General features: G+C 49.3%; 1 protein-coding gene across 1 annotated transcript; it reads right to left on the bottom strand.

Annotated features, from left to right (window-relative positions):
- Positions 1-125: 125 nt before the first annotated feature.
- Positions 126-25,576, bottom strand: SLC25A33 (solute carrier family 25 member 33). The gene is made up of 7 exons (XM_037499423.1): positions 25,325-25,576; positions 16,127-16,306; positions 7,569-7,646; positions 5,925-6,025; positions 4,309-4,375; positions 1,655-1,935; positions 126-603 (listed from the first exon to the last, which is right to left on the bottom strand). Exons 1-7 carry the CDS (start codon positions 25,378-25,380, stop codon positions 401-403), a joined length of 966 nt encoding a protein of 321 aa, XP_037355320.1. The 5' UTR covers positions 25,381-25,576; the 3' UTR covers positions 126-400.
- Between the last annotated feature and the right edge of the window lie 519 nt (positions 25,577-26,095).

The following is a 26,095-nucleotide window of genomic DNA, read 5'->3' as shown; positions in this document are numbered from 1 at the left end:
GGGTCAGGTTAGAAAACAAATTGTACTTTGACTTCAGACCTTTTCTCTGAATTTGTAAGGTATGTATCACTAAAGTCCTTGGCTACTTTCCAGCACAGTGAACATAAGAGAGGACACAAGCCAAATTTATACTTAAATTAAATAGCATGATTTAATTTAGTTGCTGCTTAATCCTGGATCCTCTTAAATTAAAAAAACAAAAGTTACAATTAACTATTAACGTTAATGAATTGAAACCTTCCAGAAAGCATGAATCCAAAAGGAAATGTCCAGCGGGTGACAGCAGCCGGGTATTTATGGTCTTTTCTGTTTCGGCCTCATACATTCTAAACATCAATGGAAAAAAAAATTCTCTGGAGCTTTTCAGTTTTATTCTTCTAGAACACAATTTTCTGGTCTGTTACTTAGTCTGGTCTTCTAACAGGTACACAATGAGCTCATAGGTGGACAACACAATGGCAGTATTTGGGATCTGCCGGATGAGCTGGGCAAAGAGTCCCCTGTAAAAGGCAAGGTAACCTTCTTCCCGGAAGACCAGCCGAGCCGTCTGGACAAAAGACTTGTACTTGGTGCCCTCCTCCCGGAGCCGTGTTCTTATGACTTCTGCAGAGAGATAGATAGACTTTATGTGGCAAATAAACTGCATTTTCAGGCCACCTGAGCGAGACGTGAAGGCTCGCAGCCTCCGAGCTGTGGCGGGCAGCCCAGCCACGCGCTGCCTCAGCTCCAGGTGGGTGGGGCGGTCCCACATGCAGCCAATGAGAAGGTCCGTCCTCTTTAGACCATTCTCTAACTCTGAGAATTCAACCACATTTACACGTCCATAACTTAAAGGTAACTTAAAATAAATTTTAGGGATTGATAAAAACTTAGCCTGAGTGGGAATTCATTTCAAGAGTTTACCCTTTCCTACTCCCAATCAAGCACCACTGCGGCCACTGACGTGCAGTTCGCACTAAGAAGGCAACATCCTCAGCCGGACTCCCTTCATGTGCTCCCCAACCTTTCCCAGAATCCCTTTCCACTGTCTGCTTTGAAGCGGTCGCCTCCCTTTCCTCCCTTCCCTGACCCAGGCACCCACAGTCTACACACTGCTAGGCCCACCACAGAGGCGCCAGCCTCCTGAGGTGCAGGGCCGCCGAGCCCGTGTGCCAGGGGGATGATGTTACCTGTTACTTCGAGGGCAGCTATATCTGTCATACCTGACTGTGCAGCTGCTTTTAGAAACAAAATTTGGTCTTCATGGCACCAAAAATTACTCTTAAAGCGGGCCAGGAGGCCTTCAGTTCTATAACTCCTCAGAAAGTAAACTTACCAGAGCAGACTCAGCCTTCCATTCAAAGTGGGTGCTGAGAGATGTGGGTGGATAAAGTTTGGCTCCCACATGCTTTTATCTGAATTGAGAAATTTTAAACGAAAACCAGATTTTTGACTTTTCCGAAAACACTAGACGTGCAAGGACATGGCCACACTATGCCTGGCAAGTCTGGGCCACGGCAGGCTTGGGGTGGGCAGGTGAGCACAGCTCCTGCACAATGGACACACACAGCCCCACCTGCACTCCTCTGCCCTGTGGCCTGCCTGTCTCTTCACATCTCAACTCAAGCTACAGAGGCGGAGAGACAACTGCGCGGGGGCAAAGAGCAAGACCTACCGTGAGGGTAAGCGATACAGGAGGCGCAGCCCTTAGAGATGGCAGCAGCTGCCATGAGTCCAAAAAAATTTGTGGAATTTTTCTCAGTCCCATTCGTAGAAGAGGCTAAGGGAGCTTCTTTCAGATATTTCTTCAAACTTTCATAAATAGCGAAGCAGATGATGGTTTCTGAAATGCCGGCATATGAGGCCGTCAGCCCCCTGTAGAAACCGCGGATGCCTTCGGTCTGGTAAACGTAGCGGGCGCACTGGAGCGTGTTCATCTGCTTGGAGCCGCGCACTCTGCACAGAGGAGGTGACAGACCCACGCTCAGAGCTGGGCCAGGCCCCTCGGGGCACAGAGTCTCCCTGCTGGGGCTCCCTGTCAGGGGGCTCTCCGCCCTGGGGTGGCCCGAGCCCACCCGTGAGGGACCATTGGCAGGACGCTGGCCAGGCCACGGGACAGCATGTGCACCTGTATCCAGAGTCATAAAAACAGAGCACAGCCTTCGATCTAATTTTGGAAAGAGTTAGATGGAGGAAGGAGCTTGCCCCAGAGGATAATATAATAAACAACCCAATTATCTAAATATAGGACTAGATAAGTAAACTCCAGTACTTGTGCCAGGTTAAAGGACTTGTGAAGGCAGGAGGTGAGAGGAGGTGGAAAGCAGGGTGGTTACATGGGAAGTGTGAAAATGATGGTCTAAATGTTCTTGAACAAGGAAGGAAGCTCATCAATACCCTGGCGGGGCGGAGAGTGGGGTACACACCTTTGTACTGCTCTGGTTGCCAATGGCGTGCCTGGGTCATCTCTAAGTGTGGGGAGCGTGACGCACTAACCAGGGAAGAGCCTCCAGCTTTCCCCTGAAGGAGTCATAAACTACCCTGGGGCCCCGCGAGTGCTGGAAGGGGCACATTCACATGCTGCAGTCCCCTGCTCTCCGAGAGGTCTCCGTGGCCCTCTCGCTAGGCCACTCTCCGCAGCTGGCTGGACTGGCTTTCCTGATGCAGACCCAGCTGCGCCACACCGAGCTTCTCCTGGGGGGTCTCTCCACCTGGGAACTCTGACATTCTGCACACCGCAGAGGTTACCAGCACCCTGGCCTGTGCCCACGGGATGCCGGTAGCACCTTAGCTAAGTGTGAATGGCTAGAAATGTCTCCACCCCCCATCATTACCCTTGAAAAAAGCCCACAAGAAAGTCCTTCCTGGAGCTTTTCAGGAGGTGCCTCACTCGCCTGTCCAGCCTCACCTTCCCTGCCCCCCGCCCCCCGACCCAGCATATAGCGCCGCAGCACTCAGGCCTCAGGAACAACAAGGGCTTTCCACCTCCAGATTCCTGCAGGTGCAGTTCTCTCTATGGAAGCAGCAGGGGACATCGTGCCAAGAGGCCTCCGGAAAGGCCTTTCTGCTCCCACCTTGCCTGGACAGCATTAAGGGACACTCTTGGGTCAAGTAGCACCTAAAAGCCCTGACCCAACTGTGCTGTAATTCTGTGTTTACGTTCTATAAAACTTCTGGAAGTCAGGGCCTATGTCTCATTCCTTGATCAACAGATGCTCACTTATCTAGTCCTCAAAGGGTGCAGACCCAGCCCCACCAAACTATAAAGCGTCTCGACAGGGACCAGCACTAGGGAGATGGAGAGATGCTCGGCCAGGCTCCTGGATGACTGGTTAAACCAAAGTGATTCCAGGGCACTAAGTGAACACTGGGAAGTGAGAGGGACGAGGCTGCTGGTCAGAAGCTGGAGGCCAAGTAGGGTCAGCACAACCAAGAAGGGGAAGGGGTTTCCCAGTGCAGGACCAAACACCCAGGGAGACAGAGCTCAAGAACACATGCGGTTCTAGAAAATTTTAAAATACATTAAAGGTCAAGCAAAGGAGTTGAGATTTTACCCTGAGTGTAATGAGATTCACAGGACTCCGAGCAAGCACTCTGTTCAAAATGAATACATCTGGTGCATTTAGAAAGCTCTTTCAAGGCAGAATGGGCTGGAGGAATAACGACTCAAGGCCATCTCATAGGCTACTGTGACCACCGCAGACAAGAACAAACCAAGGCCTACGGCAGACCCCACCTTGCTCCCAGGGCCTTCCTGCCCACTCGCTACCCCCAACCTCTCTGACATTACAGTGGTTACTGGGCTGCTGCCTGATCACCTTGTCTGAAAGGAGCATGTCACTATATTATCTATTTTTTAAACACTGGTAACTGTAATAATTGTTTTTTTCTGCTATAAAAATCATAATTATAAAAACAGCCTCACCAGACCGTGCAGGAATCCAGAGCACAACAGAGGCCAAGAGCCCCGGCTAAGGTGTCAGGGCAGAAAGCTAGTACACTTGCAGGCTTGGAGATAAGAATGGTCCCCTGAAGTCTGCAGCGTTTGCCATCCCAGCGCCCCCGGAAGGAAGAGGGGCCAGCAGAGGCTGCAGGGGCGGGCTGCCAAAGCACAGGCCCCCCACGGAGCCAAACTCTGAACCCTGTGTTTGTTGCTTCGGCTCCCACGGTGCTCAGCAGCAAGACCCTCCAAGAGAAAGGCGTGTCCACTAGTGCTCACAGTGAGGCACACACAAGCAGGCGGCTGAGGCTTCCACGTCTCACTCAGAGCTGGGCTTGAGGAAGCACACAAATTCCCAAGAATTCTTACATTAAATAACAGTAACTTACTTCCGTTCTAGCTGCATCCGGGTTTTAACCATCCATATAGGATTCATTAAGGTGTTTGTGATAAAAGCTGGAATAAAGGGGAAAATAAAGAAAATGTGGTCACTGCACAGTCACTGTGCGTTGAAGCTGTCCTCCTGTAGCGCAGACTTGGGGTCAGGGTCCGGGGAAGGGGGTGGGGGGGCTCAGTGGTGAAAAGGGCCAGCAGGAAGCAGAGCAGCCCCGCCCCCCAGCACCTCTCTTGATGTGCTGGTCTAGACTAGAGAAGTCTCTAGATTCCCTAGAGTCCTGTCCAGCGTTCCCTGCCTCTAGGTGGTGCTGTTGATTTTTGTCATGTTAATCCTAAGGTAAATGTGAATCTATTGTAAACATTTATAAGCTTGAGGTCCAGAAATAATCCAGAAGTTTGCCTTACATCTAACTAAGGATAGAAGGACCTAAGTCTCGATTTACCTGAATCCGACTTACAGACATTTAATACCTTCGTAATCACTTGAAGTGCTTATGGGCGCCCACTCCTCTTGTTCACGCCAGAGCCCCCACAACAGCAGCATCTTGGCGTTGGCCTGATGCCTTGGGTGCTTCTCTGATACCTTGTCCCCGCCACAGCCCCAGGATGGATTAGGTGCTCGGACTCTTGACTGTGGTTTAAAAAACTCCCGCCAGGGGCTGCTTTATTTGCCACGGGTTGTGCTAAGCTAACTTTGCAAAGTTACAAAAACCGACAACCAGGTTTCAGCCACGACTCACTCCCTCCCAGCCTTGGAACTGACAGGGCCGGCTTTGACCCTAGGCACCTGGGGGTTGCGTCTAGTAGAAACACCTTTCTGGTCAGAAGCTGCTCTGCCGAAGGGCATTTTCTGCTTGGGGCCCAGAGGTTTTTATTTCTAATTCCCCAGGGGGGCTACTATTACTGTGATCACAGAAGAGAGGCTGACAACGCTGGGGTGGGGCGTGCATGTTACAGGTTGGCAGAAGGCAAAAATATTTCACAAAACACCTATTAAGTTTTTTCAAATACTTCTCTATTTAAACAGACAAGACTATAAAAAGGCCCAGCCTTCTCTCTTCAACTTATGATTCCTTCTATTTTTTTTTTGCCAAGTATTTCCTGGGGGAAATCCTGTTAGAATCTTCTACATTAAGTGGAGTGGCTCCCTCAAGAGACATGGAAGCCCTGGGCTACCAGGGCTAAAGGAACTCGACTGCACACCCTGAACTGTGCACCGGCCGTCTGTTGAGGTTATGGCTGTACACGGGGTGCACTCACCACGGTGGGTGGGGAACGGGGAGAGGCCACTCTCGTGAAAAGAGCAGCTCAGATTTTAGAAAATAACTTGATGAAACAAAGACATGAAAAGCACATTAATATTCCTTCAGCAGAAACGCAAGAGCAAGCGGCAGCATGCAGGAGGCCACGCACACCCAAGGGCGAGTAACAAGCTTCAGTGGTCAGAGCACATGGACTGAGGCTGCAGACCGCAATCAGGCCTGACAAAGCTTTAGAAGAAGGATTTCAGGGGCAGGAGCAGCAGAGAGATGGTTCCCACTTCCTGGGACAAGCTAGGGGGCCAGCACATGCCGGGAGTAGGGCCCATCCCCCCCTCACTGGGACGCACCTGCAGAGCCGGCTGAGAAGATGTGGACAACGTTGCTGTTCGGCACGAAGATGCTATTGAACTGCTCTTTGGCTCTGGAGTAACAGGCAAAATAGACGGCCCTGTTAGAATAGAGAGACCCGTGAAGACCGCAGGAGGCACCAAGGGACACCTGAAAACTTTAGGAAAATGATAAAGGACAGAAGCAACCGAAGGCTGGGCCTTATCTGTGCTAGCACCAAAGCCCGCTGCAGGGATCTTTGGGAAGTTCTTGTGTGTCCCTCCAGAAATGACGCCGTGATGGAAAAAGTGTCCAAACCAACTGAGGAAAATGAAATCTTGGTACTGTATAAAGCCCAGACTTCAAACACTTGTAATATTCTCAAAGACACCCCCCACTTGTCCTCTTATGCCAAAATAAGTGTGTGGAATGTAAGTTGAACTTTTGGGGGTGACTGAGGATCACGTAGGGGCTGACAGCATGTGCCCCCTGGCCCCCACAGAGTTCATTGCAGGCAGCATTGGCCTTCTCACGGCTCTCTGACCTTCTCGCCACCTCTGCCTGCTTGCTGGCATCGAGGGCGCATGCCTGTGTTATCCAAGACTAGTGCTTTCTGGTTTTTAGAGAGATGGCACACGCGTGCTACAAAGTCAGAAAGAAACACACGTGTTGAGCCAGAATCTGCATTGTCACAGCATCCTCAGGTGAGCGGCATGAGCTGCAGCACCCATCCGCGATAGCCCACGGCTCTCAGTCTCCGCCTCATGTAAAACAACACTCCTGTGTCTGCCATAAAGATGAATCCTCTTTACAGTCTATCTGAGCATCACACAGAGTATGTGACACGTGTCACCAGCTCCCCTCCCAAAGGGGATTTCTAGATGCAGTTTCTTCTCTGCTTTCCAGGGAGATGCTGCCCCCCTAGTCACTTTTATAGCCACACCTCGGTCCCCCTTATCAGCGCAGCCCACGGCACCTTCTGCAGGGGGTGCTGCTGCCTCTGACCTCCAGTAGGGCAGCCGCTCCCCTCCACGTGAGATCAGGTGCTTGAAATGTGGCGAGGGATTGAGGAATGGAAGTTTTTAATAGAATTTTTTTTACAGTGTTATATAATGAATCTTTAATTTTAATTAAATAAATTAACTACATGTCTAGTGGCTATTATTTTGGGACAGTATAGCTTTATATATTAAACAGACTTTCAAGAGAATTAATAGCATTAGCATTGTAAAAAAAAAAAGGAAGCTGTTTTATATAAAGCCTAGAAGCCTTTATAATTCCTTCAGATCAGTGCTGCCAAGTGCAGGTGAGTCACCTGCAGCTCTTGCTAACTGCAGAGGCTGGAGTGGGTCTGGGTGCACCTCTGATGTCTGCAGAGAGCACGTGTGCCTAACAAGTTCCCAGGGGGGGTTGGTGCTGCTGACCACAAAGGAGAATAAGAGCAGCAAACCTGTACAGAGACGATTCCAGGTGATGAGAACAGACTAATTTTCAACTTGAGAATAAAATAACTAGAATTGCTCTCACCCCCACCCCTAACAGTTATCACCCCTTCTGTGTGGGTGGATTTATTCACATCCACATGAAAAAAGAACCTGGCTACCCGCAGCGCAGCCCTCGGGCAGGCAGGGGACACAGTGAGCTGGCTGGAGCTTCGTGCTTACCTGGATGGCGCAACTCCAACCAAATTTGGACCCAAGCCTCTAAAAAGCGACTTTGGTCCCTCTTTCTCCAAGATTGACCTGAATAAAAAACAAACAAAAAAACATGGATCTTCAGGACTTTTAGACTAACAACAGGGTCTCCATCTTCACGTTAGCTCCTTGAGTAAAGATCAGTGTTTACAAGCCCCCAGACTCTCATGGGATTATTTCGCAACCCAGCAGGGTCAAGGATACTGCTTCATTTCATCACTGACATGTTTTCAAGAAGCCTCCTCCCGGGTCCTCAGGGGGCAAGATGGCGGGGGTTTGGACCATGAACTGAAATCCTATTAAGGCTGATGAGCATTTGGCGAGGGGTCTTGTACGGGGAATTCTGTGCTCCTGATAAGATTCACTGAGGGCCGGGCAGAGACTTCTTTGGATGGCATTTCTCTTGGCCTCACTCATCTATAACAATCCTATCTTCTAGATCGCTATCATAATAGATCCCTAAAGAGGGATATAAGGAATAGAAAAACATAATTTTCATAGGCTGAATGAATGGTATTTAAAGCCAAAGCTTTGATCTCAACTTCAAAGATAATTTTTTATTTTGGTAACATAAAAAACACATATTTACGTTTTCCACTTTTAAGTGCACAGTTCAGGGGCATTAAGTACATTCGTGTTATGCCGCTGTCCCCAGCAGTTCCACATCTTTCATCTTCTCGAACTGAAACTCCATGCCTGCCCAGTGCAGACTGGTCCACCCCGACAAGCAGCAGTCATTTCCAGGGGTCTGACTGCTCCAGGAACTTGGCGTGACTGAGGCTGTGTGTTATTTATCCTTTTGACTGGCCTGTTTCACTTAGCATGGTATCTTTAAGGTTCATTTATGGTGTAGCCTGGGCCAGAACAGACTTTTTTTTTTTTTTTTTTTTTTTTTTTATTTGTAAGGATGGACTTTATTTAAAAAAAAAAAAAGTCTTTTGAAGACTACAAGTTACAAAGTAAAAGCGGATCACTATGTAGAAACCTAGTCAATACATTTTGCTTGTGCATGAAAACTTTATCAAAGTTATTCATTAACAATCTCACCCCATTCATAATAGTATCAGTTATTATGCTCTTCTTCATAAGGTTACTAAATCTTTATTTCAAATTAAATTACATGGTATTCCCTCTACATGAACTTTAAAATACCAAAAATCCTAGTTTGTAGGAATGGCACCTTTGAAAGGGGTAATTGCCACTAAGCACGTGGAGGCTTTATTTCAAGCTAGTTTCTTTCACTAATCAAATAACTTCCAAAATCAGAACAGACTTTTTTTTAAGGCTGACTAATCCTCAGTTGTATGTCTGCAACAGTCAGTTACCTGTCAAAGGATCGTTGGGTGGCTTGTCTACCTTGTGGCTGCTATGAATATCTGTCAAGTCTCTAGTTTAAGTTCTCTGGAGTACCTATCCAGAAAGTACCAGAAAGAGAACTGCTGGATCATAAGGGATGTACCACACTATCTGCCATCATTTTACATGCCTGCCAGTAACACACAAGGATTCCAATATTTCCACCCCCTCGCCAACCTGCTTTCTCTAAAAAAAGGGAAAAAAATTAAATATGGTTTCTGATTATAGTAACCATAAGAAAATCCTAAAAGGTCTGTAGAACATTTGATTCTTCAATTTGGGTAAATTTATTCTTTTCAAAGGCTCAATTTTCATGGTATCCAAAAAGAAATTACATTATTAAATTATGGTCCCCTCTAATTTGATCTACTGTTGTCACTGAGGATTTTTCTTTACGTGGTAACTAACATTTCCAATTTGACAGTGTTCTAAATGATCTGGTCACAATTAAAAGAGTCTATATGAAGTTTTGCATCCACTACTACACTGAAAGTAAGATAAAAGATACCTTTCACTTTATGGAAAAGAGCCATAATAAAGCTAATAGTAAGGTGAATCCTGCCAGTTCTATTTCTACCAACTTCCATTTTTCCCAGGAAAAAAGTTTCAAAAGGAAACTGAAGCTTTTGGTGCAAGAGAGGTCAAGTAGATGCTCTGGGCCATGGCATACTGGTTAGTGTTTGGGTTTTACCCAGGGTTTTACCCATTCACAGCTTTCTTTCCTCCTTGCTTCCTCATGTCAGCGTAGCTCTTTATGGTCTGGACTTGCTGAATGCACAAACTAAAATTCTGAACCTTAGCTTCTCTCCTCCAAATTTTTTAATGTTTGTAAAATGTTTCAGTTGCTTGAAATAATATCTTTAAGAGCTTTCCTAAAAAGTAGTAGGCTAGCAATTAAAAAAGAAATAAAAGAAACTAGCATGGAAAGAAAAAAGGAAACTGTCATCATTCCCAGGTGACACCCTTACATGCAGAAACACTAAGGAATTAACTAAAAAAAAAAAAAAAAAAAAAAAAAAAAAAAAATGAAATCGGCAAAGTTGCAGACTAGAAGATCACTCACTATACAAAATTGAATTGACGTCTACATAATAGCAGTGAAAAGATGGATATAAACATTTCTATTTACAACAGCATCAAAAAGGATTCCCATAACTTTTCTATAAGCTTGAGGTTATTTCAAAACAAACAGACAAAAAAGTTCTAGACCATAGGCTATAAAATCTTGAACTGGCGTTCCAGCCCCGTCACGGAGCAAGGGCTGGGGTACAGACACTTCCTGGGTTTCTGCAAAGCTCATGCTCCAGATGCAGGCATAAGTTGCAGTGAGCTTCCACACTAACTCAAACTAACCATCTATTTGGCCCTTCACAGAAGCATGAGAATTTAGTGCTGTCGACTTCATTGAATTTTTACTTCCTCAAAACAAGATCATGCTTTTAAGAAGCCAAGCTCTCTGAACAAAAGCTTCTCTCAAGTAATACCTTGATGTGACCTGCACCTTACAATACAGGATGTCATAAGGGTTTTCAAGCGCTCAGTATGCTTAACATTTTGTGATGCTGCGGTTCTGCCCCTGGCCCCATTCCTGTACACTGTGCAGCTCCAGGCTGCCCTGAAACACAATTAAAGGAGTCTCTGGCTCCAGGAAGCGCACAGCCTCTCATCCATAATGCAGTAGGGAGCATGTCCTCGAGTGACTCCGACCTTTTAAGAACTGCAGAGACTGTCTCCACAGCTACGCATATTAACAGTGGGCAAAAAGTCAAATCTGTTACATAATTCAAAACTTCCAACCTATCTGGATGTTTACAAAACTGTTCTCCGACAATCAAGTCCCTGCTATAAATGGTATCCTTCAGCCTCAAAATAAGGCCGTGAGGGTCCAGACCAATTTTCCCACAGTCATAGTGACTTTCATTTAGGAAAGAAACACAAGACATCTGAAATATTTCAGTCTTTTCACTAGTTTTAAGTTATAACAGACCTACCACAGACTAATTCAAAACCAAGATCCCATCTGAACACGTCAGTTTTTAAAAGGTAGAGACTAGATTACTAATGTTACTTTTCAGAGTAGAAAGGTACTTAAAAAAAAAAAAAATAAGGTGACTGAGTAGTTTAAATAGGAGTCTGATTTAAAAAAAAAAGTTACCTTTTAAGGCCAACATCTGAATAAATTGACTATTGCTCTCTGAAAATTTAATAATAGCCTGAATGTGTTAACATCTTGCTTTTTTCTTTTTAAACAACCATATTCAAAATGTTAAAAGTGATTAGTGCTCCGATGGAGAATATTTTTTCTCTATTAGGTTATTTGTATGTTAGGCACAAGAAAACATTAATTTGCATTTGGAAAGAGAAGCTTCCTGTAAGCTAATTCTGTTACCTGTCAAGTCTTTTTAAAGTAGTACTTCCTGAGTCAGGTAAATAATAAGTAGCTTAGTTAAAAGTGAATAATAAGCAGCTTAGTTAAAAGCGAATAATCATTTTACTCATTTGGGTTTTTGATAAACCATGTCTAAACCCAGACAGCCTTGATGGGCTTTGTGGTATAGACGAAAGGCCTGGATGCTCGTCCTGTTTCATCATTTACTGGATGAGGTGCCCTTCTGAGGACCATCCTCACTGCCCTTAGCCAAGGGAAAGTTACCAGCATCTCAGAAGGCTAGTAACAATCCAGGTAAGAAGAAGGAGGCAGTAGAATGAAAAACAGTCCTCTGCTCAACTCTCCTAAAAGACAATGCTTTTTATGATGGCACAGCCTTTAATGAAGTCCTGAGCAACAGACTCCTTTTATGACTTTTTAAAAAAGATTAATATATTCACACAAGAACTGGGGTACAGGCCAGAGGTGTGGGGGGTGAGGAGTCACTAGAGACAGAGTGGGGAGCAGAACAGGCAGATCTACTGAACTGAAATACACTGCTGAGGGGAGCAGCGGGCAACACAGAAGAGGTCTGCTGCGCCATGTGGGTAGCTCCCTGGCCAGCCGGGGATCGAACTCGTGCTGCAGAGGCTGTGGATAGCTTCACAGTGCTGTGCTTAATTAACTCCTTGCACCACCAGGGAGGCCCATTTTATGACTTTTTTTAAAAAAGATTTTATTTATTTATTTTTTATTTACACAAGAACCAGGGCACAGGCCAAATGCGCAGGAGGGTGAGAGGAACAGAACAGGCAGACTGATGAAATACACTGCTGAGGGGAGCAGCGGGTGTTACAGGAAAGGTCTGCAGTGCCATTTTACAACTTTTTTTTTTTAAAAAAAAAAGAGTTATTTATTTATATAAGCACTGGGTAGTCAGAAGCGTGGGAGGGTGAGAGAATTCACCAGAGCCAGAGTGGGGAACAGAACAGGCAAAGTGATGAAATACACTGCTAAGGGGAGCAGCAGGCGGTAGGAGAGGTCTGTTGTGCCACGTGGGACCCTCGCTGGCGGCTAGGGATGGAACTGGCGCTGCAGAGGCTGCGGGCAGCTTCACAGCCCAGTGCTCAACCGCTGCGCCACCAGGGGAGGCCCGCCATTTTATGACTTTTTAACAGGGAAAAAAAAAAAGACATTCCCTCTAAAGAGCTAATGTTCTTTCTTCAGATGAGAATTATGTAATATGGTATTTCCACTTTGCCTTGGCTACCAGGAAACTCAGTTATAAATCTCAAGTTTATAAAGCACAGAAGGTATTTATCATGACAGCAGATGATATTTAGGCGGCAGGGTGTGTATGTGTGTTAAGCTACTTATCTGCAATATCTTACTGAGATACCAAAACCCATTCAGTCTTTTTTTGTCCACTGACATGGAGCATGATACCTCAGGAGTCAAAACAAATCAAAATCTCTGCCTCTGGGGAATGTCCATTCAGTGGGGGTAGGGAGAGGAAACAATGTAAATAAGGAGCTATGCTGTCTGTGGGATGGAGGCGTATGCTGGGCTAAAGTCAACTAAGAAGTTGGGATGGGATAAAGGGGAAGGGTCTGATTTTAAACACCCTGGTCAATGCAAAGCCTTTCTGCAATGGTGACAAGTGGCAGCCAGCATGCCCTCAAGGTCCAATACAACGAGTCTGTGGTGGAAAGGTCCTGCCCTTCTAAAGTGACAGTATAGCTGAGAGGTCGGGGCATTAGGATGAACCAGGGGGGTGACAGGAGGTGTGACAGGGGTGCAAAGCCTGGTGGCAGCAGGGAGGCTTTGGCTTCTACTAGAAGGAAGAGGTTGGCTCCTGGAGGGATCTGAGCAGAGGAATGATTCTCTGGCTCTCCGCGGAGAACAGACTGAGGATCAGGAGGGGAGTAGGGTCTCCCGCAGACCAGTGAGGAAGGAATCTAATACGGTAACACAGGACAGGCAGGCAGCTTCCATCAGGACAGCAGTGGAGGAAGAAGGCTCAGATCCAGCACGTATTGTGAAAATGACCTTGACAGAATTTGCTGTGAGGTTGCAAGAACTGAGGTCCAGGAACCAAGATGCTTCTGTGGCTGCAGCTGTGTGCAGGGGAACGATGCAGTTGCCTTTTGCTAGCCGGAGGGCACTTGGCGGCAGCAGCAAGTTTGGGGGAGGTCAGTTTTGCACAAATTGTGCTTCAGATGCCCAGGAAACAAACACTCAAGATAGACGGCTGGCAGGCAGCAGATGTAGAGGATGGAGCGCAGAAAATCGCTGTCATTTCTGATGTGTCAGTGTGAGCTGGAGGAGAGGGCCGGGCCTGCGGCCTGCGCTTCCAGCCTTCAGAGGGGTGAGGCTGGGGGTGGTAGTGGGGAGCCAGTTGTCTCCTGGAGCGGGCAGCACAAGCACAGCCCCTGCTCAGGTGCTTGGGATTACTCTTAGCACTGCAGCTCTTACTTAGAAATTTCCTAAACATGACCTTGAGTAAGTCATTTAATCCCTGCTTTGCATTTCCTCATCAATAAAACAGAGTCAGGCATGCCTCACTGTGGATCTCACAGCCTTTGAAAAATCAACAATACTATTGAGATGGTCATTTTTATTTTGCCAGCTGTGAAATATCTGGTGAGAATCTTACAAATTCTATGTATCAAATGGGGGAAATGAAGCTGTAAAAAGCTCTTTGTGAAAAAATGCCACTACACAACTACTTTTCTAATAAAACATCTTAACAATTTCAAGGAGTAATTCCATTATCTATATGTTTTGATGTGATTATAGAGTAAGTGGTTTCAAAACAGTATGGGGGGGTGACGACTCATGGCTGGCAGCTCCGGTGAAAGGCCACCGTAGGGGGTGCAGGCAGGTGGGGGTGTGTTGTCGTGTTTGGATTTTAGCAGCTGGAGCCCCTTCTTGCTCGGACTCACTCACCATCCAGACTGAGGTCCACCCAGAAACTTAGGGCCAGGCACGCCCAGTCACTGCCAGTCCCTGCAGGCCGGGGCCAGACTGGTTGCTGGCAAGGTGGAGGGATCAATTTCCACAAATGTCACCCAGGCTCCTTGGGAACAACTGGGTGAGGCACTGGCATTTAAAGAGAAACCTGAGCCTCGGCCTCGATCATGGGTGACCCTGGATCAGTGACAGACCCGGGTACCTACAAGCTAGAGTTGCTCCCACATGGCCAGGCTGCAGGCGGTGGGTGACCTGGGCTCTAATTTTAAACATCCTGGCAGCTGAAGTGACGTAGGAGGAGGCTCACTATGCGCTAACGAGAGCTTAAAAAAAAAAAAAAAAGAGGCTTTCCCCCCTTTGATTATAGTTTAATAAACTTGTCCCAATACATATATGTCCCTGTATCTCTACCACGATCATCTATCTCTGTCTCCATCTCGACGTATCTATGCATCCATCCCTCCATCAGGGCAGGGGGAGGTTAGCGAGGTAGGAACCTACCCGAAGTTCCTCCCTCATTTACCTCCCCCAATTTACCTTATGGACTGACCCTGTGACACCCACAACTTTTGGGGAACAGTTTCCCAGTTACGGTAAATGTCAACGCAGTCACGAGCTATTTGGCAAGCCTGCAAGAGGAAGTGCGCTCTGCATGTGAGTGATGTTGGCAGATGACCTGCTTCAGTCTAGGTCCAAAGCTCCCCATTTCCCCCCTGAGGAAGGTGTCATCTGAGGCACCGCTGCTTCCTGGAGACTGAAAAGGCCTGGCCAGGGTGGCGTCTTCACAGCGGTGGCTTTTTGAGGATGTGGGCCTCTCCCCGCGGCTGCGACGCCCACTGCCTCCCTCCGGTGTCCCTCTCTCCTGGCCTCTCCTGAACTCCGCTTTTCGTGCCTCCGCTGCGCGTCTCCATGTTTAATAAAAGAACTGGTTCTTCTGGGGCCATGGGTGCCAGCCCCTGTCCTAGCGGCCTCTCTCGATGGGGACCCCGCCCTCCGCAGCTGGTCACGCGGCCCAGTTTTGCACAGTAAGCGTGATGCGCCCACATCTGGCGCGGATGCCTGGGTAACTCGGTAGGCTTTATAAACAAAATGTACCTAAAAATAAAAAGCACTTTGCAATCCGTTCCACCTTATCTCAGATGCGACTGAACTCTGTCCAAGGGATCAGCGTCATCCGCTCCTAACGGCGCTCCGCGCTGCTGTCTTTTCTGTCACAGCGAAACGTCTCCGCTGATGAAGAGCGTGTCCTTCTTGAACACACCTTGCCATGCCGCCTCAGCAGGCTGAACATCAGCTTCAGTTGAATTCAACTATTATTTACTGAAGTCTCTTTTCAGCTATGAATCAGATATTGTCATGTGCGCTTCTGAATTTCTGACTGGACCTTAAGCACAGAGGCTGGAAAGCCAATGTTAACTTACGTCTGTTTAGCTACATTGTAAGCAACTGAGACATTTCAAATCCAGTAAAACTAATAAAATAGGCAGGTTGGCCAGGTATGAAATCTGGGATTTTTAACCCCCGCCTCCTCCAGCCCCACCCCCAGCTCCTCCAGCCCCACCCCCAGCTTCTGGCTCGCCCTGGAAAGACAGACGGAGCACAGCAGCCCTTTGATGCAGTGGTTTCAACAGGGGGCCCAGGGGGCCTTTGTGAGGTTTGCTTTCACAGCCCCTGGACAGTGATCACATGCACACCAGGAGGCCTGTGGCCAAGTGGCAAGGTCAGAGTTCAAAGATGCTGGCCCAGAAACCTAATTCTTAAGTCTGGACAAAGCACACGCCGTCTGACGGGCGGGGGGAACGTCTCGTGTAACGGGACAGGGAAGACTTACTTCAGAACCTGTAAAAGTCCAGGTGTCACCGACGCTGGTCTCACCATTCCAGCTCCACTGAGGGTCCCCAGATGAACCTGAGGGTAGTAGACTGTCCCGAGGGCCAGCCTGGAAGACTGCAGCCTCGTCTTAATGACCTCCAGTGGACAAGTGAAAATAGCACCGACGGTGCCCCCACACCTGCGAAAAGAGACCACACCGCGTGAGGAAAGCGACACCACCCTCCACACAGCGTGACGCCCACGTTCCTCTGCTCAGTTATGATCAGAGCGCAAAGGAAGCTACGGTCCCAGCAGCGGGGGTGGGGATGGGGGGGGCACAGCCAACAGACCCTGAGGGCGGCGCGTCACAGCCCTCGCCACCCTCTGGACACCCGCACACCCACCCCTCATGCAACCCCCTGGAAGGATCCACGCGTGACCCTCAGCCAGCTCCTTCCTGCCACGCGGTCATGTCAAGTCTGATTCACGTGCATGCTGCAGCGAATATTCTAGGAAATGCGTCTTTTCACCAACAAGACAGGTACTCGGGTAATGATGAACCAGCGATTACAACACAGGCTTTGATTAAAATCGGATTAATTTGACTCCACTAAAAATTAAAAGCTATTTTTAATCAGAGTTTCCATTAGACTAACGACTCATCCTCTGGGTTCCCTCAATCACTGTCCTGTGTCAGGGTCACTCTAGCTGCCCTTTATAACTTATTCATATCAAATATTACCTCAACTTAAATTTGGGTATTTTCCTTCAAGACAACTCATTTATCCTCAAGTACCCACTTCCATCTTTTCTGAACAACATCCATGAATGGCACGTCTGATGGACAAGTTATTCTTAACAACGCCGTGTCCTGCAGAGCCGCCCCTTCCCCGGGGACAGACTGTGCTCTGTGGAACATCGACGATCAGCCCCTGCCTCTCGCTCATCAGGCCCTGACAGCAGGAGTCCACAGACAGCGCGCCCAAGCACAGGCAGCTGAGAGAGGGCTCTGAAAGAATGGAATGTCTCAGGGCAGCCCCTCACCCTGGGCAAGTGACAGCGGCAGGGCGGGCAGGCCTCTAGAAGCTGGCTCTCCCGAGCCTCCAGATGTGGGTGCTGGGAGCTTGGAAGCAAGCCCAGCATCTTCCACAGAGCCTGAGGTAAGGCATGAAGTCAAGTCCCCACGCAGTAATTATACTCAGGCATCAGGCTTGTCGTTCCACAGAGCAAGTACAATCCTGATAGCTCAGAGCCGCCGGCGATGGGTTGAAGTAGCAGTGCTGCCGCTGACTGCAGGGTGACGCCACGCATGTGACCCTCCGCTGTCGCCAGGAGGCAGGAGCAGTTATTCAGGCCCATTTAGCGTGAGGAAACTGAACATCAGAAAAAGAGACTGAAATGCAGAGTGGAGAGGAATAAGAGGCAAAACAGTCATTTGTGGCTGTTTGGATAAACCTGTGCATCCACGAAGCCCCTTACACCGAGCTTTCTGAGCGGAGGCCGGGGCCCACCCGTCGCAACAGTGGTCGGTGGGGGGGTTGGACGCAGGAGGGACCTGATGCATTGAACAACTACCCCCCCACCCGGCCGCCCGAGATTTTGCAGGTGGGCCCCTCACTCTGGAGGTGGGTGACCGGGCCTCAACGAAGCCGTGCACTTTCTCAAAGTCCCAAAGCCACTAAGTGTCTAAGCAGAAACCCAAATCCAAACCCTCAGTCTCTGAGCCCGAGTTCGTCCCATGACACTACGTGATCTTGGGGAGCAGAGTGGAAAGACAGGCGGGAGACACCATTAGTCAAGACTATTTACACTCACACTCAAAGTGGAAAGCCGTCATTAGACAACTAGGTCTTTAAAATTCGATTGCACTCTTTTCTGCCAAGGAAGCTGAGTCTGTGGGGTCTGTTCTATGCACTAGACTATACCTAAGGAAAATGGGATAGAATGGGGGTGATCTGGGTTTTTTTTTAAAGATTTATTTATTTACGCATACAAGGACTGGGATACAGGCCGGAGGTGTGGGAGGTGGGGGCAGGGGGTGAGAGGATTTACCAGAGCCAGAGCAGGGAGCAGAACAGGCAGACTGACAAATCCACTGCTGAGGGGAGCAGTGGGGAGGCAGGAGAGGTCTGCCACGCCATGTGGGTCAGCTCCCTGGCCGGGGATTGTTGCAGACAGCTTCAAAACGTGAGATTTAACCCCTTGCACAACCAGGGAGGCCCCAGAATGGCGGTGTTTTAAAAAAATAAAGTGAAAACTAGCTTCTTAGCCCACGTCTATCCACACAATATACTCTTCACTATTACAGCAGTAACCACGTGTTTACTTAAAAGGCACAACACTCTAAAGCATCGGAAGCCCCACATGCTGCAGAACAAGATAACGAGGAGTCTGGACTCAACTTGTGATGATCATTAACTTGACTTCAGGTCACTCTTCAAAACAGCTTCTGGGTAAACTCTTTCATCAGAAAGTCAACAAGTGCAAAGAGGACACAGGTCAGCCACCCTAGCTCTGTCCCCTTCCGCTTTGGCCAGCTGGCACCCAAATCTAGTCAGCGCCAGAGGATGATCACAGGGGGCCACGCATGACACTGATCCACACTTGTGCCCATGGCTGTGGCAAGGACAGCCAAGCGCCCCGGAAGGCAGCTCTTGGACAAGGAGTGCCTCAGCGGGAGACTCCCCCGAGGCGGGAAGCTGCTGCCCGCAGGCGAGCCGCCTTGCCCACCAGGAAGAACACGGGAAATGGAGGTGCCCAGAGGGTACTGCAGGCCTTTCAGCTGTGTTGGCTACACAATCCCTAAAATGCTCTAAATTGAAAGAAAGTAAGTTCTGATGTTAAACAACATGTCCAAAGAAGATTCTTCCTGACATTTAAAACATTTCACAGCAGAACTCTGAAAGTATCTTTTAGCTCAGCTCTATAAACCCACATGCCCAGGCGTTCTTCAGTTTGAGAAGGAAATAGGGATAAAAATACTGACTTCACAGGGGGGAAAAAAGGACAAAAACAAATGAAACCCCAAACACGGATTTCTCTAGATTGATTTTCCACATTTTTCCAAAAATATTTAATCATGTTGGACCCAGAGCATTTAAGATCACAAGTTACCTCTTGTCAAAAGCTGTCACCTCTCCCTTCTTTGGTACAAAGGCGGCCGTTAGCAGCAGCCAGCTCCTGGCCTGGAGGGCAGCCTGGAGGAAGCCCGGCCCCCAGGATGCTGCGCCCGGGTCTGAACCAGCTCTCGGGTCTCAGTTCTGAAAGGGTGGGGAGCTGAGGCCTCCCCGCTCTCCTATCAGTGCCAGTAGGGGCAGGTTCCTTAACTTTCGGTTAACTCAGTTTTTCGACTTCAGTGGTCTGATACCTCCGTCTCAAAGCGCATTCACAACTTCCCATCACTGCCAGCTCGGTTCCTGGCTCCAAGGGTCTAGCGTGTTCTCGCACTTTCTCTGTCCCTCCTGTCACGGCTCTCAGGGCATGAGGACTGGGAGGAGAGGCGTCTTATGTGACAGGGTCTCTTGTCGTGGCCCACCTGCTGTGCTTTTTATGGGCAACCTTGGTGAATGTCAGGATTTCAGGGTAGTTAATATGGCATGCAGGTCTTCTTGGGATGGTGTCCAATCTCAGAGATCCCAACACTGGGAACCCCAAATCCACCAGCAAGCAGTCCATCCCCCATCACCTTTTGGCCTCACTTGGCCAGGGAACCATGCAGCGAGCATGTGGTGCCTGCCCTTCCTCTGTTCCCCTGGCTCCGTGACGCCAAGCCAGGGGGGTCCACTAGAGGATCCATGCCCACAGGAGGCAATAAGACTGCCACACGGCAGGACCCCCATGTCCTTTGCATAACACACCGGACCCTCTGCATCCTGCTGGCGGGGTGAGCCAGAGCCGCCTGCTGCAGAAGCTGCTGGGCGTGGAGCAAGGACCTGCTCTGAGCCTTGGAAGCCCTTCAACCTACAGCCCGAACCACTAAGGGCTGGGGACAGTGACAGGAAAACAATCCCTCCACACTCCACAAGCTGACAACTGTAACCTTTCTTCTCCGCTCTGGGGTAAACAGTCAGGGGCAGTGGGCAGCTTCTTTCTAAGGCTTGGAGACCCAAGGGAAGTGGACTCCTGTTGGTTCACTTAATGCTTGACAACAGGAAGCCACATGCATCATCCTCATGGTGACACAGAGCTGGCATCGGTCAGGAAACTGGCTAATTCCGACCCGACACCGTGACCTCAGAGCAGACTCCAGGGAGGAGGTACTCTCGGTTATGCACAGTGACCCATGGCCCCCAGGAAGAAAATGTTACAGAAGAAGTAAAATTTCACTTAATTTACAATCTATAGCATTTAATTTCTATTTTGTACATATATATTATATTGTGTATAAAATGAATGGGGTAATGAAATAAACTCGAGGACAAGCAACATTTTAACCCAGGGCCTGTGATCAAACTCTGAAGATAACGTTGCTAGACCAAAGGTGCTCAGGGGGGGCAATTTGCCCCCATTTCCAGGACATTTCGCAACATCTGGAGAAACTTTTGGTTGCCGAGACCGAAGGAGGGGCAACGAGCATCTGGTGGGATGCTGCTGCATCCTACAATGCCCAGGAATGCCCTGCCCCCCAAAATAATTATCTGATAAAAGGTGAGAAACTGTTTTAGATCAATACAACAGACAAGGTCTTTAAAGGAGGTATAAGTGTGGAGGCCATTTCCGCTGGCCTCTCCAGCATCAATTCCCATCATCCATCTCAACAAGATCCCAATCTTTTAAGCCCTACAGTTTGGAGGGCCTGCTAGTTTTGTCCCCAACTCACTTACTCAACATAAGACCACCCACTTTGCCACACTGTCTGTTCAGGCACATGATTCAGCCCCAGAAAAGCACAAAATTCTTGGGGGAGCGATGGCTGGCTAGAGATGGAGATGTCCAAGGTGGTCCAGTCAGGGTTAAGTCCAAAGCCTGTTCAACAGGAGCCACGCTGGAGCTGCTGGAAGCCACTCTGCGTTCACACAGGGACCAACCTTGGAATCAAGCAGAGGTTTCTGGAAGGCAGAGCAGCCATGGAGGGGTGCCATGGTGACACTAGCGAGCTATTCAGATAAGCCGTCACCAAAGCCTGGTCTCGCTCTAGCCACCAAGCGTATGTGCCAATCATCAGGCCAGCTGGAAGTGAATTTGTTATGGCGTCCGGCCTCCCAGATGAGCCCCATCCAAAAAAAAAAAAAAAAAAATCAAGAAAGCACTTCAAGAGTTTCAGTATTTTCAATAACTTCTCAAAAAGCAGTCAGCACTTATGTTTCTAGCAAGCTGTTTCAAACAGCTCTGAGGAAACTTCCTGGACATTAATCTAACTCAGCTCCCTAGGTACTCCTGCTCGTGTCGCTGCTGTGAAGTCCAGCACGGACTCTCGTGGGGCATTGCATCCAGTGCAACCCGGCCAGGGGGCTGGAGGGAGGAGCGGGTGGCCAGGAGGACTAGGGGGCAGTTGCGGAGAGAGAGGTGTTCTCTGAACTCTGTTTGCTTAATATCCTACAAAATCTATTCACTGGGGTTTCCTGTGCCCCTTCCCTCTCTTACTACTTGTTCCTGTTTCTATAGGAACACCCCCTCCCTCACGCCTGCACCTCTTGCCCTTCCTGCCCAGAACACAGGTCAGGTTGGTTACTCAAGATCTCGCTGGCCTTTTCTCTTCACCCCTGCAGGGGCCTGCCATGGCTACTACCATAGACACAATGGATTTTTCTACTATTTCTATGTTGTCAGAGACGCAGACTTTAAAAATTTTTACCATGTAGCTCAGTTTCATGTAACAAGGGCAATTTAAAAACTGGATGTGTTCAACAGAGAACCTATTTTCTATACACATATTTGTGCATTTTAGGCACTAAAGCCAGTCCCCACGTGTTCCCCATTACCATCGCTACCCAACTGATGGCAAGCTGGTTCTAGACTCACAGCTGGTATGTACAGTACGAATTCCACCAACCCAGTGACACTGCCTGACACCGTAATCTCATCCCTGCAGATTTTCTCTGTCACCTCTATAGTCACTAGTTGAAAAACACCAGTGCCTATTTATATACATTATACTTTTCTGCAAAGTTTTACTTGAGCACCTGGCATAAGACTTAGAAGATTTTAATTATGCAAATTCTGGAGTCAAAGAAAAATGCTTAGTGTTTGCTACATCAAAGTATCCTTTAGATGCTATTTCCAATATTTTTTCCTTTTTGGAAGGAAAATTTTATTTATTTATTTTTTTAAATAAAAAAAGAACTTTAATAGAACTTGTGTGCAATAGAAAGAAGAGAAGAAAAGATAATAGTTTCCAATTAAACACCAAAGTTACCCATCCCCTCACAGGTACATGCCCAGGCAAACAGGGTTGGCAGGGCCGCTGATGTTCAAAGGCTTGCCACAAGTCTAAGGCACTGGAAGGAAAATGTTAAATAGTAAGCTGAATGAATAAAAAAATCCTATAGTACTTTCTGAACCTAAAAAGAATTGGCATTTTCCAAATAGACAAATCCCAAATAAGTCAATTCTTAAAAATCTTTGTCACGTAGATGGAATATACTGGGTGAAATCAAAGTCAGTTTCTATTTCTCCGACTAAAAGCCTCACGTAAAATAGTACATGCACACTATATTTGTCTCATCAATATTTCTTTAAACATTTGAAATAAGTCTTACATCGTCTCGACGTCATGCCCTAGCAAATATATTAATGTGTGCCTAACATCAAAGGGAACCATCAGCTGACACAGATTAAATTTGCAGGGACAAACACAGTCTAGGAGTACACTGAGTGACAGCTGTCCATATGGGGGGAGGGGGCGGAACCGGACTACACTTTGAAAATGTCTTGGATTATAGATCTTAAAACCTTAAGGATATACCAGAGTACTACACAAATACATCTGAAGCCCATTTAGGCATATTTTCTAACCAGAGAAAAAACTGTGCTATAAGAATAAGCCCCGAAGCCTGTAAACCAGGCCTCCCTCCTCTAACCCTAGAGACAGCTTAGTCCAGCCAATTCAGGTGCCACCACCTCTAAACGCCCCCTGCTGGGGAACTGCTTGTTCAGCAGGTAACCCAAGACACTTGCTAGGGAACGTTGAAGGGTTTTTTTCTCATCTAGATAGGAGTCCTAGACACGGCAGGGCCACTTCAGGGGGTTTCAGTATTTCTCTTGATAAGCCAAATCAACAGAGAAGGAAAGACAGGTTTCATTATGTAGTAAGATAAAGTGTTTCAGCAGTTGTTGGCTTAGACAACACTACTACCCCATCATCAATTAATGATAGCATTAAACTTGTTTGATATTAGTTTCTGAAGGTTATCCATTAAATAGGAGAAATGTGACAGTTTAAAAAAAAACAACCAGGACTCTGACTTCTTTTCCAAGGAAATGCATTTGGGTCTCTGGAAAGATGCCAGCTTACCAACCTAGGAAACCAATTACTTGGAGCCAAAGCGTGTTCTTCCACTGGACAAGGCAGGATCACTGGGTCGACTGATTTTAATAATAAGTTACACCCTTTCAATGCCTAGCATTTTTTAATGTTTTTCCCTAACAGAAATGGAAGTGACATGCTGTGGGTGAGTGGGAGTGAGTCAAGTCCAACTGGTTACTGGGAAAGATTCGTTGTGAACTGCAGCTAAGGAAACCTGCTAAATACATGAGCTCCCCAATACACTGTCTGGGTTTTAATCAGCCTGGGTGATCTGGGCCGCTGCTGCAGTTTCCCTGCATTACAAGGCAAGAGGCTAGGGCTCTGGCAGGAGGATTAGCAGCCAGAGGGCATTGTGAAGGGCATGTGGAGAGACTTGTCACGACAGGGGCATCAATTCCACAGCAAGCCCCACAGAGGCAGCCCCAGAGCGGGTAACCCCACCAGTGTGGGATACAAAAGACTGTCTAAAACCACCTCACTCAAAACAGTGCAGCAAAGTCACTGAATATACAGTCAATTAAAAAAAGTTATCTACCTTAGATTGAGAAATGACTTTGCTAACATGGTCAACTTGTTTAAAAATCCTCAATATGACAAATAAAAAAAAAAACTGTCAATTTAGAAAAGCCTCCTCACCCCCCGCCCCCTTATGTTACTTTCAAAGGAAAATCACTGGGAAGATGAAGGGAAAGGATGAAAGGGAACGATTAGGGAGGAGATGAGAAATTCTTCCTGTCTATGACTAACAACACACATTTTTTGGTTGGAGGAAAAAATAATCCGGCGATCACCTACAAGGCCAAGTGCAATGAGCTCAGAACACTTTCAACACAGTTGTCCTTGCAAATAAGTCATCAACCACTACTCTTTTGTCGCAAGGAACAGGGCTAGGTAGCCGCCGTCCAAGTCACAAGGAAAATGCTCGAGGATAATCAAGAATAACCTACACGTCGTCCTGGCCAGGCCTCCTGCGAGGTCCTCAACTAAGACCCCAAACATCAGCAAGACTCTACAAGGATCCAAATCCCCGGGATACGTGAAAAGAAAAAGTACTACTAATACCCAACATTTTAATTCGTTTCCTTAGGAAACAGAAAAATCAGTTCCCTTCCTAACCCACAGCATTACCCAACCTCCCTGAAAACGGACTGGCGCCCCAGGGAAAAACCAGGCGCCCGAAGATCAAAGCCCTGTACGCTCAGGGGAGGCTCACCTTGCAATTACGCGGCTTCCGGAGCGGGACGCGGCCGCGGCAGGTGAGAGGCTCGTCCGCGCCCCTCCGGGCCTCCCCGCCTCCCCGATCCCCCGCGCCCTCCCACAGGTTGCCGGCCCGGCCGGGCTGGGGTCTGGGGCTGCCGCCCTCCGGGCAGCCTGGACGCGCTCCTGCGGGCGCGGGGAGTTCCCGGGCCCACGCCGGGCTGCCCGGGCTGTGGGGGACAGGCCCGAGGGAGAAGCTGGCGGGGAGGCGGCCAGTGCGGCGAGGCCAGGGCGGCCGGCCGGGGCAAGCGGGGCCGCGGGGCCCAGCAGGGCGGCCCCCGGGTCAGCTCTCGCCCGGCCGCCGGGCGCTGGACAGGAGGGCGCGCCGGGGCGCTGGGGGCCGGGGGCGCGGCGGGCGCGGGTCCAACCGCCCGGCCCGCCGGCGGCCGCGGAGAAGGGCCCGCGCCCCGGCCTCCCGGGCGCGGCCCGACTTCCTCTCCCGCGCCGGCGCCTCGGCCGGGGGGGACGCGGGGCCGCGCCGGGCCGGAGACTCACCCGCCGGCGAAGAGGTGCAGCAGCGTGTTCTCCTTCTGCGGCGCGCCCGTCGCCATGGCCGCCGGCTCCGCGCCCGCCCGCAGCGGGTGTCGCGGCGCGAGGCGTCCGCAGGCTGCGCTCGGGCGTCCGCCGCGCTCGGCCCGCTCCCCTCAGGCGGCCGCCCGCGCCGCCCCCCGCGCGAGCCCGCGCCCCCGCGCCTCGGTCCGCGCGCTCCGCGGCGTGGCGGCCGGCGCCTCACCCGCCTCTGCGGCGCGAGCCCGGGAGCGCCGAGCCGGCGCGCGGCCGTCACGTGGCGGGGGCCGGGCCGTGACGTCATGCGGCCGCGCGGCCCGGGTGGTGCGCGCCGGGGTGTGGGCCCGGCTCCCGCGCGCCGATTGGCCGGCGGCGGCGGGGGCGGGGCGAGGCGCCGCGGGGGCGGGGCGGGCGGAGGGGCCCGGCCGGGGGCGCTGCCCGGGGCGGGGTCGGCGCGTGCGGCCTGCTCGGGGGGGGGGGGGGGGGGGGGGGGCCGCGGGGCCTGCGCCCGGCCGAGCCTAGCGAGACCCCGGGCTGGCAGCCCCCCTCTGAAGTCTGCATTTTGGAAACCCGCTCATTACAAGCTGACCAAGGTAAAAGGTAAAACGTTTTTCACAACAGCATGAACCACATGCCCAGAAATAGGTCTGGGTTAACCCAGATGACATCATTCCGTGTCATCCGCGGCTGCTTTCATAAGTTCACACGGAGAATGAGCCAGGCTAAAACGCACTATGGTATTTGGTAGACCCCAGCACA

This window comes from Talpa occidentalis, unplaced genomic scaffold (assembly GCF_014898055.3).
Source record: "Talpa occidentalis isolate TD23 unplaced genomic scaffold, MPIMG_talOcc4v2.1 talOcc4.9, whole genome shotgun sequence".
NCBI lineage: Eukaryota > Metazoa > Chordata > Mammalia > Eulipotyphla > Talpidae > Talpa > Talpa occidentalis.
The sequence above is the reverse complement of the archived record's forward strand: the minus strand, read 5'-3'. Positions and strand labels throughout refer to the sequence as shown.